Source organism: Delphinus delphis, chromosome 11 (assembly GCF_949987515.2).
Source record: "Delphinus delphis chromosome 11, mDelDel1.2, whole genome shotgun sequence".
NCBI lineage: Eukaryota > Metazoa > Chordata > Mammalia > Artiodactyla > Delphinidae > Delphinus > Delphinus delphis.
The window spans coordinates 28,531,833-28,555,139 of NC_082693.1; the positions used below are offsets into that span (position 1 = coordinate 28,531,833).

The following is a 23,307-nucleotide window of genomic DNA, read 5'->3' on the forward strand; positions in this document are numbered from 1 at the left end:
CAAAATGGCATATTACCCATAAAAAAGAATGAAATTTTACATTTGCAACAACATGAATGGACTTGGAGGGTATTATGCTAAGTGAAATAAGACAGAGAACGACAAATACTGGATGATATTATTTATACATGGAATCTAAAAAATACAACAAACTAGTGAGTATAACAAAAAGGAAACAGACTCACAGATATAAAGAACAAAACTAGTGGTTCCCAATGGGGAGAGGAAAGTGGGGAGGGGCAATACAGGCGGAGGGGACTAAGAGGTAAAAACTATTATGTATAAAACAAGCTAGAAAGATATACTATACAACACAGGGGATATAGCCAATACTTTATAATAACTATAAATGGAGTACAACCCTTAAAATTTGTGAATCAGTATATTGTACACCTGAAACATATTACACATCAACTATACTGCAATAAAAATAAATAAATAAAATTATTAACCATGAAAAAAGTAATTCTGCCTCCTTGCTCTTACTCCATTACACAAAGTATTTGTATTAGGAAACTGAGTTTCTACTTTATTTTCAAATAACAAGTTATTAACTGTCAAAAAGCAGGTGATAATTGATATCACTTTTAAAACACTTTAAAGCAATATTTTATAAAATCAGCAGTTGACCTCAAAAAGTGAGACTAAACCCACAAACTTCAATTATGTAAGAATTGGATCACATTAAATTTATGTAAGACTGAGGAGAATACAAATTCAAGGGTAGATTATTCCACAGAAAGATCATAAATGAGCTAAACATTAAGGATTATTAAGAACAAAACACAAAGATTGCTTTCATCAAATTAAAATGAAATAAAATAAAAAAGGAATTCAATCTTTGGGTTGAAGGACTTCCCTGGTGGTGCAGAGGTTGAGAATCTGCCTGCCAATGCAGGGGACATGGGTTTGAGCCCTTGTCCGGGAAGATCCCACAAACCGTGAAGCAACTAAGCCCATGTGCCACAATACTGAGCCTGAGATCTAGAGCCTGCAAGCCACAACTACTGAGCCTGTGTGCCACAACTACAGAAGCCCGCATGCCTAGAGGCAGTGCTCCACAACAAGAGAAGCCACCACAATGAGAAGCCCACGCACCACAACAAAGAGTAGTCCCTGCTCGCCCCAACTAGAGAAAGCCTGCGAGCAGAAACAAAGACACAATGCAGCCAAAAATAAATAAATAAAAATAAATAAATCTATAAGAAAATTACTAAAATAACTAAAAACAGGAAAGTATCATCTTGATCACATTATAACTTATACCATATCTTCCAGCACAATTTTTTTAATTCAAATTCTTACCTCTCTCCATTCTTTATTTCCAACTCCTTGTACATACAAGACACAAACTACAAAAGATGAAAAAATAAATATATCTAAACGTTTTTTATAAATATCAGATATAAGTGTATCCAATTTATTTTTCAGCTGTACAAAAGCTATATTAAAATTAGTTCCTAGCCTTACTCTGGCATGAAAATTGCTAATAAATCATCACATGATGAAAATTTTTTATAAAAAAGCAAGAAACAATATCAGGTCTTTAGAACTTAGCATGTATAGAGCTAGGCACAAAAAAAAAATAACAATTATTTGCTAATGTCTTCAATTGCATTATGCTACAGATATAGATAAAAAAATCTTTTAACTAAGGTTAAACAGTTTGAAATATTTCAGTATGTTACCAGTCATAAGTCAAGCTCTTCCTAGGATACTTATAATGCTCAAAACCATCATAGGAAGGATATCTGGAGCAAATCATATGCCACATTTAATATTTGCAACTCCTATCCTCAATGTTTGTAAACAAGTAAGAAATCCTATGAACCACAAAAGGAAGTTGCAAAAAAGGGAGATTAAGAGTTTGGGGTAAAGATTAATTTATAAAAATATCCCACCCACTTGTCAATGGGCCCCAGGAATTTTTAATACCCACAAAGTTTAATGCCTTTTCTCCAGTGACTACCTCAAGAATTCTTCTGTCAACTGACAAAACCTCTCTCCTGTAGTTAAACCACACAGGTTCACACATTTGTAGAGATGGAGAGCTGCTGGATATCAGCTTCTAAATATTACAAGATTTGGACTCACTACTTGATTTATACATTATTTCTGTTGTTTTCTAATTTAAACTGTCTCATTTTACAATTTATCTCCAATTTTCAATATATATAATTAGGAATCAAAAACTTCAGCTCATTCAAGATATTATATAATTCACTTGGTTGTACATGCCTTTATATACTGCATTTATTCACAAAAAAAGGAAAATGATTACTCTGACTTGATCATAAAATTATGGCCCATTACAGTTGTCTTTCAAAGATAATTTCTACCATATGGCTATACAATGAGGTTTAATTTCAAAGTGAACTGTCCTACATTGCAGTCATCTGCATTGTCATCTTATTCTCAAAATGCTAAGCAATTCCCTCTCTTTAGCCAGAGTACTGCCCAGGTAGATGAGAATGCAGGGCCTAAGACTATACTCCATCTTGCTTTCTAGGCTTCAAAACAAATATTTAAATAAGAACTATGATTTTCAAACAAGTTTTTGAAAAATCAAGTAAAATAAGTAGACTATTTCAAAAAGCAAGTAATAGGGCTTCCCTGGTGGCGCAGTGGTTGAGAGTCCGCCTGCCGATGCAGGGGACACGGGTTTGTGCCCCGGTCCGGGAAGATCCCACATGCCGTGGAGCGGCTGGGCCCGTGAGCCATGGCCGCTGAGCCTGCGCGTCTGGAGCCTGTGCTCCACAACGGGAGAGGCCGCAGCTGTGAGAGGCCCATGTACCGGAAAAAAAAAAAAAAAGCAAGTAATAGATACTTACTTGGATCAGATTTAGAAAATGTGTCTCTGTCAAGAAGATTTCTGTTGAATAAAAGAGAAAATGTTAGATGAATATAATACCAAAATATTTATATAAATATATATATACATGAATGATGACTTGAAAGTTCCAAAAGTTACATTTGTGCTTCATATTCATCCTCCATTAATTGGTAATCATTTATAATAGTTAAATTACATTTTTATGTTTAATACTTATAATAAAAATCTCATGTTTACCCTGTTGTATTCTTTCACCAGGACTACCACTCATGTGCATTTATCTGTACCGTGCTTGTTATTTGAAAGGCTTTTTTTCATATCAACCTGATAGCCTTTCATATTTCAGGTTCTTAAAAGTTACTCCTTCTATGGAATCACTATACACTAAGAAAATAAAAACACAGTCAACAGAACAGCACAGACAAAAAAAAAAAAAAAAAATGGGATTACACCTTCAAATATTCCCAGAAAGAAACTATCAGACATGTTTATATTTGGAATTAAGTCAAAGACCACTAGTCAGAAATCATATTAAAATAATCCTTCTGTCCCCTAAGCAGACACTATGACTCCAGCAATGACTGGCAAACAGTAAATTTCAAACATTTCCATTTGAGAATATACTATGTTATATATTTATAAAGGTAGCTCTCCGCTCACATGGAAATTCTCCAGCCTTTCCTATGTGTCTAGTTTTGCTCATTAAGTGTCCTAAAAAATGTAATTCAGCTCTTTCAGAGTTCACTGAAGTCGAGGAGAGATGACAGTGCAAATATTGCAGTGTGCTTGGGACTCAAAAACTATGTTATACACATTTAAAAGCAAATAATGTGATTTCGGTGCCTTATTTATCTTAAAAAAAATAAAAACCTTACAATCTTTAACCATAAATACAAAATAATGGATTTCTATCAACAATAAAGATAAATATTCTTAATCATAGACTTTACTTGCCACATTATTTCTTCTAGCAATTATGATCCATAACATACAGTAGGTAAGGTCAAAAACAAACAAACAAACAAAAAACCTTAGACCCTTTATAATATGAGGGGGAAAAAACTCCATAAACTCTTCATAACTTAGTCCCTGAACTTTGCAGTTTAGCTTTCCCATTGCTGTTTGACAATAAATTTCAGCTATAATTTGATCATATGAATAAAATAGAATAAACTATCTCTGACTAGATTTAATTCCCCAAAGACTACTATACTCAAAGTTATATGATTTTACAAGTTTGTAAAAGGCAAATATTCTTACATGATAAGAATCACTGCAAAAGACCAGTGATTATCAAAATGCATCATAAAGTTAGGACTGATGACAGGAATGCAAGATTTTTTCCTCCCTAATATCCCATTAGAAACAAAGCACTTTCACATTAAGTTAAAAGAGAGGTATTATTGTGAAGACTATTGTATAAAAAAAAAGAAAAGAAGCTGAGGGTCAGAGAAACTGAGTAAATGAATAAGACCACACAGCCCAGTACAGAATATTCCAATGAAGTCAACCTTTTGAATCTGATTTCCCTGTTCTTTACAAAATGCTACATCGTCTGGAGAAGTCAGGGAGAAACAACTTGTTTTCCTGACTGTTGGAAATGTAGAAGGCCTCCCATTATACCTACTCGTTGAGCCACTGGAGTATGACATAAAATAAATTCTTGTTTATAGACTAATGTGAAGAGAGATGCCGCCTATGCTATGAACAAAGAGAACTAGGATAGGAGGCCTGTACTTTCTGTACCTAGTCACAGAAAAATTTTTTTGTTTTCTATATAAAGCACTTTAAAAAAACACACACACACCACCCCTCACCAGCTTTTATATAGGAAGGTTACTCTTCCCTCCATGAGGTTGTCTTTTGCTCGAGTTAGGATGCCTTTAACATTATGCCTACAATTTTATAATGGAATGTTGAACTTGAACATTATAAAAATCCTGAACAGGTCTTTCTATTCTATAAACCTTGATGAAGCTAAACAAGGAAGAGAGCAAATTCCTGAAAAGAAATTATGGAGAAATACAGTGCATTAGTCAGAAAACTTACCTGAAGAAATAACCTAATCAAAAAGTTAATCTGTGAATTGCATGATTTGCTCTAGTAACCACTCATCTCAAATTCCAATTAAAATGTCTGGACTTAAGAGTATGATTGAAATATCATAACTAAAGCTAAAGCACAATCAATTAAACTCTAACCTGTATGAAGAAGTACTAGGTTAATGGAAGAGGCATATTTTGCATGAAGCCTGCAATAGGAGTAGATAAGGAAGAAGTTAGTAACACCTTTCCAGGACCATCCAGGAGAAAAGGTTCCCTGACTTCACCCTTTATAATTCAATCATCATTGATATTAATCTCTTAAAACAGACAAATGCATCAAGCTACCTTCCCTTGATGACAATAGTCAATTAGCTCATCCGACAACGCTGCTTACTCTGATTTTATGCTCAACAAGCCACCTTCCAATTTTAAGATGGCTTCTCATATAGTTATTAGCACAGAACTGTGCTTAGTGGCCAAGATGAATATTACAGTTTTCTTGACCATTATAGTTTTTATACTCAACTGGCATTCCAAGACCCATACTGAACAGCCAGTTAATCTCTTAAAATGACATCTCAGACTTGTCTTTCTCTAACAGGAAAATTGCAATTCCATTTAAACTTCAGAGCAATTCTGCAAGTATTTTTCGAGAAAATATTCTATGCCCAAGACCTAACTAAGCACTAACTAATTAAACATGTTCTCAAATCTCAAGATGCCTGAACTTTACTAAGAGGACAAACTCAGAAATCAATAGCAATATTGGATGGTATATAAAATAACAGTTTATTATGGGGAGAAGGAAGAGTAAAATAGAGTAAAATTAATTCAACTACAAATAAAAAACATCAGGTACAATAGTTAGCTCTTAACCAAATTATTTTTTTAAATATACTAGAAAAAAAACAATTTATAGGTATGTCTATATAACAAAAACAGTCTAAACAAATGTATATCTTGAAATAATTGCCTTATTTTTTTAAGGTTAAGTATCCTTTTCTGTTACAATTATATAATGAGAGTTTATTAGTGGAAAACTAAAACTTCTAATTATTCACATGTAAAATGAGCATAACAACACCATCTATTAAGGTAAAGGATATTTGTAAGTGAGTTAACCTACAAGTTGTAGGCCTGCTCCTAATTCTTTCCAACTCAGTAAATGAAATAAGCTAATAAGTATTGTTCTTAGTGTAGTAAATATTGAATTTTTTGATTCCTTTAAAAGAGAAGCAAATATTATTATCCTAACACAGATGCATTTTGAAAAAGAAATTCTACTTGTATATATTATGAATTCTAAAGTTAATAGTTCCACAGTAAAGACAATTTTACTATTTGTGAATTTTTAAAGTGCTAATTTTAAAAAAGCACACAATATATTTGTTTTAGGGAATAAATCTTCAAACTGAAGGTATGAAGTGAATTCCAAAAAGCTACTTGTGGCCAGCAGAACTTAGACAACATGTAACGAGGCTCCACTGCTGTACCTGAGTGGAATTGTTCTATTTAATTTTTAATAAGAACAAAAATATAGCTTATAAATAGAGCCAAATAAAAAAACTGTTCTATTTAATTTTCCATATGAACAAAAATATACCTATGAATAGAGCCAAACAATGCTTTATCATTTTACAAACACAGTCCAGCATAAATTTTCTACATGTGGACAGAGAACCACGTCTCTGCATAAATATAACTGCCTCTGAGAACTGTTCTGTATCTATAAACAGGATGACTCTGGGTTTAATTAAAATTTAGGAAATTATTATAGGACTTTTATTTACCTGTTATTCAACTTAGTCTCAGGATCAACTGACCACCTGCAAGGTCTTTACTAAATATTGGTTAGGCAACCACAGAACCTAGTTGGCACATAAGCAAAGGTCTGTACGAATGAACGGTTTTAGTATCAAATCAAAAGCATCACCTTTTTCACTTTAGGTATGATGAGGTGTTTTATTATGGAAAAAAGAGTAGAAGAGGAAGGTGGCATATTAGACCTTTGCCCTAATAAGTAACTCATTAACTGAATAAAACCTGAGTGAGGAAATTATAAACATGCCCCATGTCACTGGGTCATGTCTAGGCCCTTACCTTGGGCATTATATTGTCTTAAGGACTGGAATTAAGAAGTTCTTGGCATGCATATATATATATATAAAATATATATATTATATATTTAATGCATATAACACACAAAATGGTTTTCTGAGTTTTTTAAATAATGACAGGGAAATCAAGACTTGTTTTGAGCAACTGAAAGGAAATTCATCGAATCTTTGGAAGTCACTTGAATGCAATATTTAATTCTCTATGACTCATTTATGCATTATTTTTATTCTTTGATCAAATATTATAGCTGGAAATTTAGCATGCAAATTTAAGGAAAAAAATATTTTCCTGAACCTAAAACTTCTACGGCAAATAGAAACACTGTACTGAAAAAGTAAAACTTTAGAAATGAAACAAATCAAGTATTTTGAAACTGAAGCTTACTAAAAAGCCAGAATTAGCTAGAATCTAAGACACCAAGTAATTCTAAAGGGTAGGATCATTGGAAAGTACTTAACAAGTTTATCAGCTTTCAAGAAAATAAGAATAGACATTCAGGTTTGAAGTTGTACAAATAGACTAAAATTTCAGCTCAGCAGCAGCCACCTTTCATAGTCTGAGCATACAAGTAGAACTTTATCGTGTATGATATATATTACTCAATGAAAACTAGTAATAAAATAAACTTTATTTTTCAGTTTTTGCTGAAAATGGTTGTTTTAAAGTATTTATTAGTACTGTTGAGCTGAAAAGGTCAGTAATAAAATATACAGTTTCAACCTTTGCCTGGGTTGAATTTGGTATATATACTAAAAGAATTTGAGGGGAAGATAATTAATGGTGAAAATTTTTCTGTATTCACCTATGATTGATATTCTTGAAATTTACTTAAAGGAAACTCAGGGCTTTTCACAATCTGACATGTCAGAGCTCTGTTTGCCTGAGCTAAGGTAAACAGAAGAACCCTTTGGTTTGAAGTAATATGTAGGGTTAACTCAGGGTGATACAAGCTTTTAGAAAAAAAGATGGGTTTGACAAAACCCAATCCCTGATTTCAGCCAAAGAAGAGAAACATTTGTGTTAAAAATGGGAAGGATAAAAGAAACTGAGAACAGAATATGAGTCTTCTTAAAAACCTAAAACTTATGTACAAAACTAATTTCATTATATTTTCTGCAGTCTTGTAGCCTCTTCATTTCCTATCTCAGTAAGTGGCAACAATGGAAGGCAGAATTATGGCCCCCTAAACATAACAGGTCTTAATCTCTGGGTCCTATTAATGTGACCCTTATTTAGGGGAAAAAAGGTCTGTGCAGATGTGATTAAATTATTGATTCTGTGATGAGGCATTTATCCTGGATTATCTGGGTGGGCCCTAAATGCAATCAATCACATATCCTAATAAGAAGAAGGCAGAGGGAGATTTGACACAGAGAGAGTGATATGAACAGAGCAGAGAGAGATGTGTGGGCTCTAGCCTTGAAGACCCAAATGATGCAGCCACAAGCCAAGGCATGCCAGCAGCCACAAGAAGCTGGAAAAGAGCAAGGAATGACTTCTACACCAGAACCCCCAGAGGGAAAGCAGTCCTACCAACCTCTTGGTTTCAGCCAAGTGACACTCTATTTACACTTCTGGCCTCCAGAACTGTAAGAAAAAATTTCTGTGGTTTTAACTCAACAAGTTTGTGATAATTTGTTACAACAGCTACAGGAAACTAATACAGCAACAGGGTTCAACCCATCTTTCTTCCAAGCAAGACTCCAATCATCCTTCCCCTCCATCTCCTTCTGCTAATGCTTCCCCCACCTTGGCTTCTGCTTCCAAGTCCCAACTGCATCCCAGACCTTAGAGCTAGCTCTTAACTGGTCTTCCTGCCTCCTGTCTCCCAGTTCATTCACCAAGATGTCTCCAAGAGAAAGTTCTCTACAGTAAAACCTGACCAAATGGCTCCCCTGCATAAAACCCATTACCAACAAAAACTCCAAACTCCTTAAAATAATACTACATACCTGCCACATTCTGATCCCGGCTTTATCTCTAGCTGCACTTCTATCCATATTCCATATCACAGACTCTGTTCCAGACATTTCAGATTTTTTACAGTCCTTTAGTCTAAAATTGCCTCATATTTCTGTACTATTATTTTACCCTGTCCCTAAAATTTCCTCAGCAACCTCATTTCCGCTGGGAAATGTGAATTCCTCTTTCAGCCTTTCCTCATTGGTGTCCCCCGAGAAGGTAGAAATGATTATTCCCTCCGTCTACTCCATCATACCCAACATGAACCTATGTCACAAATTCCTCACTTACTATTTATTTACTTAGCTGGGTGCCAGGCACTGTGCTGAACACTTTTTTTTAATATTTAAAATTGTATTCAAAATTTTGCAATCTTCATACTTAAAAACTGGCAGGCCTTACCTCTTATAGGGGCATGGCTAATGCTACCACTTGCTTCTTTTTTTTGTGCTGAGCACTTTATTTATTTATTTCAACAACTTTATTGGAGTATAATTGCTTTATAATGGTGTGTTAGTTTGTTTTATAACAAAGTGAATCCGTTAAACATATACACATATCCCCATATCTCTTCCCTCTTGCGTCTCCCTCCCTCCCACATTCCCTATCCCACCACTCTAGGTGGTAACGAAGAACCGAGCTGATCTTCCTGTGCTATGCAGTTGCTTCCCACTAGCTATCTATTTTACATTTAGTAGTGTATATGTGTCCATGCCACTCTCTCACTTTGTCCCAGCTTACCCTTTCCCCTCCTCGTATCCTCAAGTCCATTCTCTAGTAGGTCTGTGTCTTTATTCCCGTCTTGCCCCTAGGTTCTTCATGACCACTTTTTTTGTTGTTTTTTAGATTCCATATATGTGTGTTAGCATACGGTATTTGTTTTTCTCTTTCTGACTTACTTCACTCTGTATGACAGACTCTAGGTCTATCCACCTGACTACAAATAACTCAATTTCGGTTCTTTTTATGGCTGAGAAATATTCCATTGTATATATGTGTCACATCTTCTTTATCCATTCATCTGTTGATGGACACTTAGGTTGCTTCCATGTCCTGGCTATTGTAAACAGAGCTGCAATGAACATTGTGGTACATGACTCTTTTTGAATTATGGTTTTCTCAGGGTATATGCCCAGTAGTGGGATTGCTGGGTCATGTGGTAGTTCTATTTTTAGTTTTTTAAGGAACCTCCATACTGTTCTCCATAGTCGCTGTATCAATTTACATTCCCACAAACAGTGCAAGAGGATTCCTTTTTCTCCACACCCTCTCCAGCATTTATTGTTTCTAGATTTTTTGATCTACATTTTTTGATCTACATTGCCATTCTGACCGGTGTGAGATGATATCTCATTGTACTTTTGATTTGCATTTCTCTAATGATTAATGATGTTGAGCATTCTTTCATATGTTTGTTAGCAATCTGTATATCTTCTTTGGAGAAATGTCTATTTAGGTCTTCTGCCCATTTTTGGATTGGGTTATTTGTTTTTTTGATATTGAGCTGCATGAGCTGCTTGTAAATTTTGGAGATTAATCCTTTGTCCATTGCTTCATTTGCAAATATTTTCTCCCATTCTGAGTGTTGTCTTTTGGTCTTGTTTATGGTTTCCTTTGCTGTGCAAAAGCTTTGAAGTTTCATTAGGTCCCATTTGTTTATTTTTGTTTTTATTTCCATTTCTCTAGGAGGTGGGTCAAAAAGGATCTTGCTGTGATTTATGTCATCGAGTGTTCTGCCTATGTTTTCCTCAAGAGTTTTATAGTGTCTGGCCTTACATTTAGGTCTTTAATCCATTTTGAGTTTATTTTTGTGTATGGTGTTAGGGAGTGTTCTAATTTCACTCTTTTACATGTAGCTGTCCAGTTTTCCAAGAACCACTTATTGAAGAGGCTGTCTTTTCTCCACTGTATATTCTTGCCTCCTTTATCAAAGATAAGGTGACCATATGTGCGTAGGTTTATCTCTGGGATTTGTATCCTGTTCCATTGATCTATATTTCTGTTTTTGTGCCAGTACCATACTCTCTTAATTACTGTAGCTTTGTAGTATAGTCTGAAGTCCGGGAGCCTGATTCCTCCACCTCCATTTTTCTTTCTCAAGATTGCTTTGGCTATTTGGGGTCTTTTGTATTTCCATACAAATTGTGAAATTTTTTGCTCTAGTTCTGTGAAAAATGCCAGTGGTAGTTTGATAGGGATTGCACTGAATCTGTAGATTGCTTTGGGTAGTAGAGTCATTTCACAATGTTGATTCTTCCAATCCAAGAACATGGTATGAGCACTTTAAATAAATCATTTTATTTAATCTTCACCATAATCCTAATAAGTAGCAATTATTTTCCAAATCCATTTTCCAGGTGAGATAGTAAAATTCAGAGAGGTCAAATAATGTGGAAAAAGTTGCAAGAATAATAAATGCTTAAGGTGCATTTTTGTAAATTTTTGACTGATTTATAATTTTGATTTTGACTTTCAAATTTTGTATTGGTTATATTATTTGTCCATATTATTAAGTATAAAATGAAATGAACTGCAAACAGTATTATCATACCACTCATCATTGCTTTCCAAGCTCTAGCCAATAAATTATAAAATGAAAATAAGACACACTACAGGAAAGAGGAAAATTATCATTATGTGCAAAAGATTTAATTTTGTACCCAGAAAAAAGTAAGATAATTAATTAATAAAATCTTTCAAAATTAACAGGATAATTCAGTAAAGTGGTTAGAGGCATGATGAATACATAAAGGTCAGTAATATTCCTGAGTACCAATTGTTAACAACTGTCCTATCCACTTTGGACTTTTTGGTAGTTATCTGTTGCCTTCAATTGCTGAAGTATGTGAGTGCTGTGCAATTCTCTTACACTATCACTTCACTCCCAAATGCTGTTACCATGAAAGCAAGTCTCAGACCAAATTCTGCCAAAGGCACATACATTAATAAGTGGGACTCAAAACAGTCACACAATATGCTCTATGTTTAATCAAGTTCCAACTCTCTGTGCTTTCAGGCATTCAGAACAGCAGCCTAAGGCAGATGTGACAATCTTCTGTTGACAAGATTCATCTAACCTCTGGTCAAATCATGGTAGAGAATCCTCTAAACATTCTGTGCCCATGACCCAAGGAGTCCCTAAGTTTAGGGCACCACTCCAAAAGGCATAATCACAGGATTCTCTAGGTTCATATGCCCTGTTCATTTGTGCAATATTTCTAGCCAATCTGCATATATATTTTTTAATAACAATTTTACTCAGATATAATTCCCAGACCATACAATTCACCCTTTAAAAATGTACAATTCAGTGGTTTATAGTATATTCAAAGAGTTATGCAATCATCACCACTATCTAATTTTAGAACATTTTCACCACCACCCCCTACAAAAACTCTACCCATTAGTAGTCACTCTCAATTCCACCTCCTCCAACCCTTGATAACCACCAATATACTTTCTGTCTCTATGCATTTGCCCATTCTGCATATTTCATATAAATGGAATTACACAATATATGGCCTTTTGTGACTAGTTTCTTTTACCTAGCATAATGTTTTTAAGGTTCATCCATGTTATGGCAAGTATCAGTATCTTTACTTTTTATATCCAAATAATATTCCATTGTATGGCTATATCCCATTTTGTTCATTAAATGATAACACATTTGGGTTGTTTCCACTTTTGGCTATCATCCATAATGCTGCCTTAAACATCTGCATATAGGTTTTTGTGTGAACATAGAATTTCAGTTCTCTTGGATATATACCTAGAAGTGGAATTTCTGGCACATATAATAACACTATTTTTAACATTTTGAGAAACTGCCAAACTATTTTTCAAAGTAGTTGCACCATGTTACATTCCTACCAACAATGTATGAAGGTTCCAATTTCTCCACATCCTCTCTAGTACTTATTACTGTCTTTTTTATTATAATCATCTAGTGGTGTAAAGTGGTCAATTCACATATCTGATCACCATACGCATCACTAGTTAAAAAAAAAAAAGTCATTTCTGACATACACAGTAATTACAAAACCCTCTGGTGCTGATCAAGGATAAAAACCATAGAATAGTTTCAGAGTAGGCATTTCTTAAGTGTGGGCTCTCAGACTTCAAATACTAACACAGTACATCCTAAATATGTAAGATACTGATTAAGATACTTCAGATTTAACACTACAATCTAACACAAACATCTAAATCACACTGCCTCTGTTGAAATATTTTAAAATTTACATGAAGTTCATCCGCAATAGTAAGCAATGACATGAAAATTAAATAAATAAGAATGTCCTATGACATAGATAAATATTAGCTGCATGAATTAAGACTCATTTAGTTGTAAGTGACACAAAACAGGGAAATTTATAATGAAAGTATGGAGATGTTTTATGGAGGTAACTTAAGAACATAACTGACCCAATGGAAAGAACTAAAACAAGGACAAACCCCCAAAGACCTGGTAAATCAGCAGAGACCAGCACCACAAGGCAATAAGCAAGGCTACAGGGACAATAGGCAGCAAGACCACATGCCAGGCCCTGCAGCAAAAGGGCATTACTGAGCAGATAAAGATAGGAGAATAGGAGGACTGAAGCTCACCACCCCCCACAAACACACCAAAAATACATTTACATGTAGAACAATTCACATGGAAAACTAACTGGAAACTGGCAGAACTCCTATACAACCAAAGCTATAAGAAAGATTTCCACATAACAAGGTAGGAAGAAAAAAAGGATAAAGTTGGGACCTCTGGCCCTGAGAGGAATGTGAAAGGAAGAGAAGGTCCACATGGTGGACTCTCACTTGGGGAGCAAGCAGGTCGAGCCACAAATTGGCTATCCCAGTCCTGGGGCCCTTCAGGGAGGAGACAAGCTCCCCTGGCTGCTGGAAGAAACACTGGGACAGATAGAAGAGCTAGAAAAGCCTAGACTCTACTCACAAAGAGTGTACCTGTGCTGACTGCTCAATGATCAGGGCAGAGAGGGCTTTACACTGGTGGCCACCACCTTGCCATACTCCCCAATCCAAGTGAGAAGAACACTCCAGCTCTGCTCATTCCACACCACAGCTTGGCATGAGATCTGAGACAGCCCTGAGAAAAGACTCAGTCTAGCTATGGAGAAAGAACCCAGAGGCCTAGGTGTAGTGTGGTGTGGTCCTGGTGGGGTGGCAGCAGCCACTGTGGGCCTAGGGTGTGATCCTAGTGGGGTGCCAATGGCCATTGTCAGCACTTGCTGAGACACCACAACCCTCACACTGTGGTCCTTCTTCAAGCCAAGAGAGTGCTCTGGCCTTACCCATTCCAAGCCACAGCTTCACACTGGATCTTTGGCAGAAAAGTCCTGGGAGAAGACTGCCACAGTGGCAGCCCAGATATCTGGTAGCAGCGTGGCCACCTCAATTCCTGCAGCCACAATGCCCTGACGCCCAACCCCAGCCCAGCAAATACTCTAGACCCACCCACTCCATGCTATAGACTTGTACTAGATCAAGGAAAAACACAATAAGAGAAGAGACATGACTTTGGGTTCCATCTGAGCAGAGCTGCAGATGTCTATGTACCACATCAGACCTTGGTGAGGGTGAGTGCATGGGCCTCACTTGCTTCAGCAATCCCTTCCTTTGTTACAGGACAGGCACTCAAGGTTAATAAAGTCTGACCAGCCTGACCCTCAGGGCTTCTACTCCAACAACTGAAGAGCACACCCCACCTCTGACAGGGCAGTGACAGGAAGCAGAGAGGAAGTCCCACCTCACATGCTACACTGGCTCTAGATCCTCCAACACCAGCCACACATCCTATAGAGTTGACAGTGGCCAGCACACCCTGAGGAAAGACATGGCTGGCATCCATATCAAAACCAGGCATCACACCAAAGGCACTGAACACACACAGTCTACACAGGGATGCTCCTACATAAAAACACCCTTTCAAGACCATGATAGATAACTGTTTCTCCTAAATTCACAGAGACAGAGAAAGTTAAGTAAAATGAAAAGTCAGAGAAACTACTCTCAATTGAAACAGCAAAAGAAAACCCCTGAAAAAAACAATGAAACAGAGATAATCAGTCCACCAGATAATGAGTTCAAAAACTTAGTAATAAAAATGCTAACTGAATTAAGAAAGATTATTGATGTAAAGGAAGATAATTTTAACAAGGAACTAGAAACTATAAAGATGACTCAATCAAAAATAGATACTTCAATTTCTGAGATAAGAAGCAATGAATAGCCAACTAAATGACACAGAAGAGTTTAAAAGCGATTTGGAAGACAGAATAATGGAAATCACACAATGAGAACAGAAAATAGAAAGACAAACGAAGAAAATCAAGAGCAACATACAAGATCTATGGAATAATATAAAACAGGCCAACCTACACATAATAGGGGTTCCAGAAGGAGAAGAGAGAGCAAAAGCAATCAAAAATGTATGTGAATTAATTATGGCTGAAAACTTCCCAAACCTAAAGGAAACAGATATCCAGGTCCAGGAACCACAGAGGGTCACAAACCAGAAGGTCCCAAACCAGAAGAACCCAAACAGACCCATACCAAGACATATAATTAAAACTGCAAAAGTTAAAATAGAGAATTATAAAGGAATCAAGAGAAAACCACTCATATACAAGGGAACCCCCATAAGGCAATCAGCTGATTTCTCTACAGAAACGTGGCAGGCCAAGAGGGAGTGGCACAATATAGTCAAAGTCCTGAAAAGGAAAAGCCTGCAACCTAGGATATTCTACCCAACAAGATTATCATTTAGAAAAGAAGGAGAGAGAAAGAATTCTCAGAGAAGCAAAAACTAAAAGAATTCAGCAATACTAAACATACCCTAAAAGAAATGTTGAACGGTCTTCTCTAAATGGAAAGAACTAAGAATCTATAAGAAAGGGAAAATCCCAACAGGAAGGGGCAAGTACATAATAGGAATTAGAGGGCACAGGGAGGGAAGGGAAGCTGGGACGAAGTGAGAGAGTAGCATTGACATATATACACTACCACATGTAAAATGGATGGCTAGTGAGAAGCTGCTGCATAGCACAAGGAGATCAACTCAATGCTTTGTGATAACCTAGAAGGATGGGATAGGGAGGGTAGGAGGGAGGCTCAAGAGGGAGGAGATATGGGGATATATGTATACATATAGCTGATTCACTTTGTTATACAGCAGAAACTAACACAATATTGTAAAGCAGTTATACTCCAATAAAGATGTGAAAAAAAATAAACCAGTACATAGATTAAAAAAAAAAACAAAATAAAAATTGTAAAAGCAACTATAGCTACAATAAACAGAAAAGGGATAAGCGAAGATGTAAAATATGACATCAAAAACAAGAAATATGGAGAAGTGGAGTAAAAAATGTAGATATTTTAGAATGTGTTTGAACTTAAATGATTATCAGTTTAAAGCAAATACATATAATTATAGGTCAAGATATATGAACCCTATGGTAACCACAAATCAAAAACCTACAACAGATTCACAAAAACCAAAAAGAAAGAAACTCAATCATACTACAAAAGAAAATCATGAAACCACAATGGGAAAAACAAAAAGAAGAGGAAATGAACGAAGAACAAAAAACAACTGGAAAACAAAAAATAAAAATGGCAATAAGTACATACCTATCAATAATTACTTTAAGTGTCAATGGACTAAATGCTCCAAACAAAAAAACACAGTGTCTTATTAGATAAATAAATTTTAAAAGAACCTGCAATATGCTACCTACAAGAAATTCACTTCAGTGCAAAAGACACACACAGAATGAAAGTGACGTGATAGACAAAGGTATTTAATGAAGTGGAAATGAAAGAAAGCAGAAATAGCAATACTTATATCAAACAAAGAAGACTTTGAAATAAACACCCTAAAGAGAGACATTATTATAATTATATTATATTATAGACTTTGAAATAAATACCCTAAAGAGAGACATTATTATAATTATATTATATTTATTATATTATATTATAAAAAGCATTATATTATGATAAAAAGATTGATAGAAGAAGAGAAAATGACACTCATTAACATATATGCACCCAGTACAGAAGCACCTAAATATATAAAGCAAATACTAACAGACATAAAGGAGAAATCAACAATAATACAATAAGAGTAGGAGATTTAACCCCACTGACATCAGTGGACAGATCATCAAGACAAAAAATCAGTCAGGCAACAGAGGTCCTAAATCATGCAGTAGACTGGTTGGACTTAATGATATCTATAGGATATTACATCCAAAAAAAGCAGAACACACATTCTTGTCAAGCATGTATGGAACATTCTCCAGTACAGACCATATACTAGGTCACAAAACAAGCCTCATCAAGTTTAAGAGAATAGAAATATCAAGCCTCATTTCTGACCACAATGGTATGAAACTAGATATCAACTATAGAAAGAAAAATGGGAAAAGAACAAACACATGGAGACTAAACAACATGCTACTAAAAAAAAAAATCAATGGGTCAATGATGAAGTCAAAAAAGAAATCAGAAAATGCCTAGAGACAAATGAAATGAAAACACTACTTTACAAAATCTATGGAATGTAGCAAAAGCAGTTCTAAGAGGGAAGTTCACAGTGATACAGGCCTTCTTCAAGAAACAAGAAAAATCTCAAATAAACAACCTAACCTACCACCTAAAAGAATTAGAAAAAGAAGAACAAGCACAAAGTCAGCAGAAGAAAAAAAAATAATAAAGATCAGAGAGGAAATAAATGAAATAGAGATTAAAAAAAAAAACATAGAAAAGATCAATAAAACCAAGAGCTGGTTTTTTGAAAAGATAAAAAAAACAAAACTGACAGATCTTTAGCCAGGCTCACCAAGAAGAAAGGGAGGATGCAAATTTTAAAAAAATAAGAAATGAAAGAGGAAAATAGTAACCAATACCACAAAAATACAAAAAAAAAGAAAGACGAGAACACTATGAATAGCTATATGCCAACAAAATGAACAACCTAGAAGAAATGGACAAATTTCTAGAAATATACAGCCTGCCAAGACTGAGTCAAGAAGAAAGAAACAATTTGAACAGACCAATCACTGGAAGTGAAATAGAATCTTTAATTAACAAAACAAAAGAAAACAAACAAACAAAACTCCCTGCAAACAAAAATCCAGGACCAGATAGCTTCACTGGGGAGTTATACCAAACATATAAGGAAGCATTATACCTATCTTTCTCAAACCATCCCAAAAAATTGAAGAGGAAAGAATACTCCCAAATTCATTCTACAAGGCCACCATTACCATGACACCAAAACAAAACAAAGCCACTACAAAAAAAGAAAATTACAGGCCAATATTTTTGATGAATATAGATGTAAAAATCCTCAAAAAATTAGCAAACCAAATACAATACATAAAAAGCATCATACACCATGATCAAGTTGGATTCATTCCAGGATCATAAGGATGGTTCTACATTTGCAGATCAATCAACATGATACACCACATTAACAAAAGGAAAGACAAATACCACATGATCATCACAACAGATGCAGAAAAAGCATTTGACAAAATTCAAAATCCAATCATGATAAAAACTCTCATCAAAGTGATTATAGAGGGAACATATCTCAACATGATAAATGCCACTTATGACAAACCCACAGTCAACATCATACTCAAGAGTGAAGAGCTGAAAGCCCACTAAATTCAGGAACAAAACAAGGATGCCCACTCTCACCACTTCTATTTAAAATAGGATTGAAAGTCCTAGCCACATCAATCAGACAGGAAAAAGAAATAAAAAAGTATCAAAATAAGAAGGGGAGAGGTAAAATTGTCATTATTTACATGACATGATACTCTATATAGAAAGCCCTAGTGTCCACACAAAAACAATTAGAACTAATAAATTACTTCAGCAAGGTAGCAAGATCCAAAATTAATACACAGAAATATCAGAAAGAGAAAGTTAAAAAATCCCATTTAAAATTGCATCAAAAAAATTTATGAATAAATTTAACCAAGGAACTGAAAGACCTAACATGAAAAACTATAAAACATTGATAAAGGAAATTAGAGATGATTCAAAAAATGGAAAGATACACCATGCTCTTAGATTGGAAGAATTAATATTGTTGAAATAGCTATACTACAAATTTAAAGCAATCTACAAATTAATGCAGTCCCTATCTAAATACTCATGCCATTTTTCACAGAACTAGAACAAATAATCCTAAAATTTCTATGGAACTACAAAAGGCCCCAAATTGCCAAAATAATCCTGAGAAAAAAGAACAAAGCCGGAGATATAACCTTTCCAGACTTCACATTGTACTACAAAGCTACAGTAATCCAAACAGCATGGTACTGGCAAAAAAAAACAGACATATAGATCAAGGGAAGAGAATGCAGAGTCCAGAAATAAATCCATGCACCTATAATTCATTAATCTAAGACAAAGGAGATAAGAATATACAAGGAAAAGACAGTCTCTTCAACAAGTGGTGTAGGGAAAGTTGGACATCTACATTTAAAACAATGAAATTAGAATATTCCCTCATACCATATACAAAAGTAAACTCAAAATGGTTTAAAGACCTAAATTTAAGACATGACACCACATAACACTTAGAAGAGAACACAGGCAAAATATTCTCTGACATAAATCACAGCATTATTTTCTTAGATCTGTCTCTTAAGGCAAAAGAAACAAAAGCAAAAATTAAAAAATGGGACCTAACCAAATTTAAAAGCTTTTGCACAGTAAAGGAAGCCATCAACAAAACAGAAAGACAACCTATGCAATGGGATAAAATATTTGCAAATGTGCAAGCGACAAGGGATTTATATTCAAAATATACAAGCACCTCATACAATTCAATATCAAAGAAAATCATCAACTCATTAAAAAAAATGGGCAGAATACCTAAATATAAATTTTTCCAAAGAAGACATACAGATGGCTAACAGGTACATGAAAAGATGCTTAATATGGCAAATTATTAGAAAAATGCAAATCAAAACCCTAATGAGGTATCACCTCACACCTGTCAAAATGGCTATCAGCAAAAAGTCTACAAATAAAAAATGCTGGAGAGGATGTGGAGGAGAATCCTCATCCACTGTGGGGTGGCAATGTAAATTGGTACAGCCACTATGGAGAACAGTATGGAAGTTCCTTAAAAAACTAAAAATAGAACTACCATATGATAGAGCAATTCCACTCCTGGGTATATATCCAGAAAAAAGTGAAAACTCTAATTCAAGAAGATACACGCACCCCAGGGTTCACAGCAGCATTATTTCCAATAGTCAAGACTTGGAAGCAACCCAAGTCCAAATGCCCATCAACAGACAATTAACTTAAGAAGATGTGAATATATTATATATATATATATATATATATATATATACTCAGCCATAAAAAAGAATAAAATATTGCCATTTGCAGTAACATAGATGGACCTAGAGAATATTATGCTTAGTGAAATAAGTCAGACAGAGAAAGACAAATACTATCTGATATCATTTTATGTGGAATCTAAAAAATAATACAAATGAATCTCTATACAATAGAGAAATCCACTCACAGACATAGAAAACAAACTTATGGTTACCAAAAAGGATAAGGAGTGGGGGAGGGACAAATTAGGAGTATGGGATTAACAGAAACAGAGTACTATACATAAAATAGATAAGCAATAAGGATTTGTTGTATAGCATGGGAACTGTACCTAATATCTTGTAATGACCTATAATGGAATATTACCTGCAAAAAAAAAAGGAAAACTGAATGACTATGCTCTATGCCTGAAACTAACACAAGACTGTAAATCAACTATACTTCAGTATTTTTAAAAATGATATTACTGCACCTTCCCAGGGGTATGTCAACAGCAACTTTTTAACAATATTGGTCAGGGCTCTGTGTAGACAGCAGTGAAAGATTTACTGGGATGGCAACTGAGGTCATTCACTCAGAGAGGTGCACTTGAGTTCCTCCTCTGCAGGCAGGGGGCACCACGCTTGCAGAGAGAAAGCAAGTTTCAAGAATTAATATTTTGAGTGGAAAAACCCAGGAAAATACTGGACTTCCATCTTGTCTAAATGATCATAACATGGATATTAATGGATACATGTCATACATATGTATGTATATATTTAAAGAAATGCACAGAGATATCTGGTTGGTATGAACTATCACTGGGTAAAATATGGGGTGATGAGTACATTCTCCTTTGTTGTTTTCAATGCTATTCAGTTTTTGTGTGTGTGTTTTTACAATGAGCATGAGCATTTTTCAAAAATTATAGATGTTTTTATAGTCTTCACTATCTTCATGATGTGTTCCACTGTTTTCCAACTATTTCTGTTGAATGCCACTATAAAAATGAGAGTTCTTGCTAAGAGTTGGGGAATGTCTATCCTCATTTATAATGCAAAGCACAGAGAGATTAACTAATTTATCTGAACTCTCATGGTTGGTAATATATGGACCTGCAGTTTAAATCCAGATCTTTCCATCTCTAAACTTGTGCTGTGCTCAATACATTACACCATTTCCCTAATTATGTTACAACACTTGAGATTGTGTATCATCATTTTCCTCAGTCTCTCCTGCTGCCTACTCTAAAAGCAGTAACCACTTTCAGCTCACTTGCCAACAGCTAGGAGGGCAATGAGCTTAACATATTTTAAACAATTAGCTAGATTAGCAGTCTTTCAGGGTTTATTACTTTTCCCAGAGTCAATGCACAAGGCATGCTTATAGGTAACAATCACCTGTCCAAAATATAAGAGCTGATGACTGTGATAGATGCCCAAATCACCACCAAGTAGAAAGCTGAGGACTAACATTACTCTGCCCAATATCAGCTCAGACGTTGCTGCCTTCCAAAAACCACTCCCAAATTATGTTGGTCACATCCCTATGTTTTCCAACTCTTTGTTTCTTTGTCTATTAGTTGTTAAGCAATATATTGTTTCTATGTGGGGAAAAAGTAATGTATCTTCAGGCTCAACACTTCAAAAGAAAATCTTTATCTATATGCAAAGTTGTTTTTGGAAGCTCTCTTTAAGATTTATCAATCAATACGTAGGCTAATTCCAATGTGAAAAATAATATTCCTATAAAGGTAAGACTAGGTTGGCAGTATTTTATTTTGTTTTGTCCTCCAGATTTTAAGTACGAGCTTCTGTAATTTCTTTGGATCATTGATCATTAAACAAATCAAATGTCTTTAAGAGCAATCTGAGCTTTGCAGAATCAACATCAGAATTTAAACAGAAGAAGGAATTAATCTGGAAAGGAAATTTATTTGTAAGCATAAATGGCCAGCTGAGATAGAGAGACTGAAAATCATTTTCTAATATGCATTTGTTACCCTTGTCACAGATAATTAGACCAGAAATTTGCCCCAACTCAAAAATTCTCTTCTAGAAAAGAAAAAAGAAAAGCTCAATAGCAACCTATGAACCCATGCTACCATTCCTAAAAATAACTGAGTGAAACAGGCACAAATCTCCTTATTCAGCCATGTCTTCTTCATTTAGACTTTATACAATTGATTTTTTTAAATCGAATGCTGTTACATTCTTTCCTTCATTGGTGCCTACCAATCATGGTTCCCATTCATCTGGGATTCTCGACTTTCCTTTCTTCAACTTTATATTGAATAAATAATTATCAAGCACTTTCTATATACAATACACTGTACTAGATACTAAGAAAAAGGTGAATAAGACACATTCCTGTCCTATAGTAATTTATAATTAATAATCATCTGATATTCTTTCAAATGTTTATTCAACAAATACCAAATTACTAAGTGACAGAAAAAGGATTTGTTGTTGGAGATTGTGATATGAACACGTGAGCTCAAGGCCCTTGTTATTTATATTCCATCAAGGGGACAGATGTGCAATAAAATGTGGAATGTGTATAATATATTCATTACAGATTATAGAAAAGGAGGAATGGTCAATTATCTCTGAAAGATCAGGAAAAGTCTTCATAGTGAGAGTGATGCTTGAACTATCAGTAGAGTCTATAGAGTGAGATAACAAAGTGAGGCAGAATGATTCCCAAAATAACTAAGGTGTGAGCATCATGGTTCCCTCAGGAAATGCAAGTGGTCTGAAATGGCTTAGAGTTTAGCAGAAAATTTAGACAGGAAAGTGGGGAGAAAGAACGGGGTTGGACATGGAGTGAAAGAAATGAAGCTGAAAAGCTAGGTCGGTGTTTGCAAGATCCAGATGTACTCATTACCCAGGCAATTAAAGGGTTGTAAGCAAAAGAGTAAGAGTATGATGATATCTGCGCATTTTGAACAGGGCTCTAGCAGCCCAATGTAAAGGA

The 23,307-nt window shown here is 35.0% G+C and overlaps 1 protein-coding gene across 1 annotated transcript in view; it reads right to left on the reverse strand.

The window, feature by feature from the left end:
- Positions 1–23,307, reverse strand: part of LOC138414204 (uncharacterized) — a 65,140-nt gene that overhangs the window by 12,716 nt on the left and 29,117 nt on the right. The window contains exons 2-3 of the mRNA XM_069541196.1: positions 2,832–2,872; positions 1,306–1,352 (exon numbers count right to left, since the gene is read on the reverse strand). Coding sequence (XP_069397297.1) covers positions 1,306–1,352; positions 2,832–2,872 — 88 coding nt within the window. The remainder of the gene's footprint in view (positions 1–1,305; positions 1,353–2,831; positions 2,873–23,307) is intronic.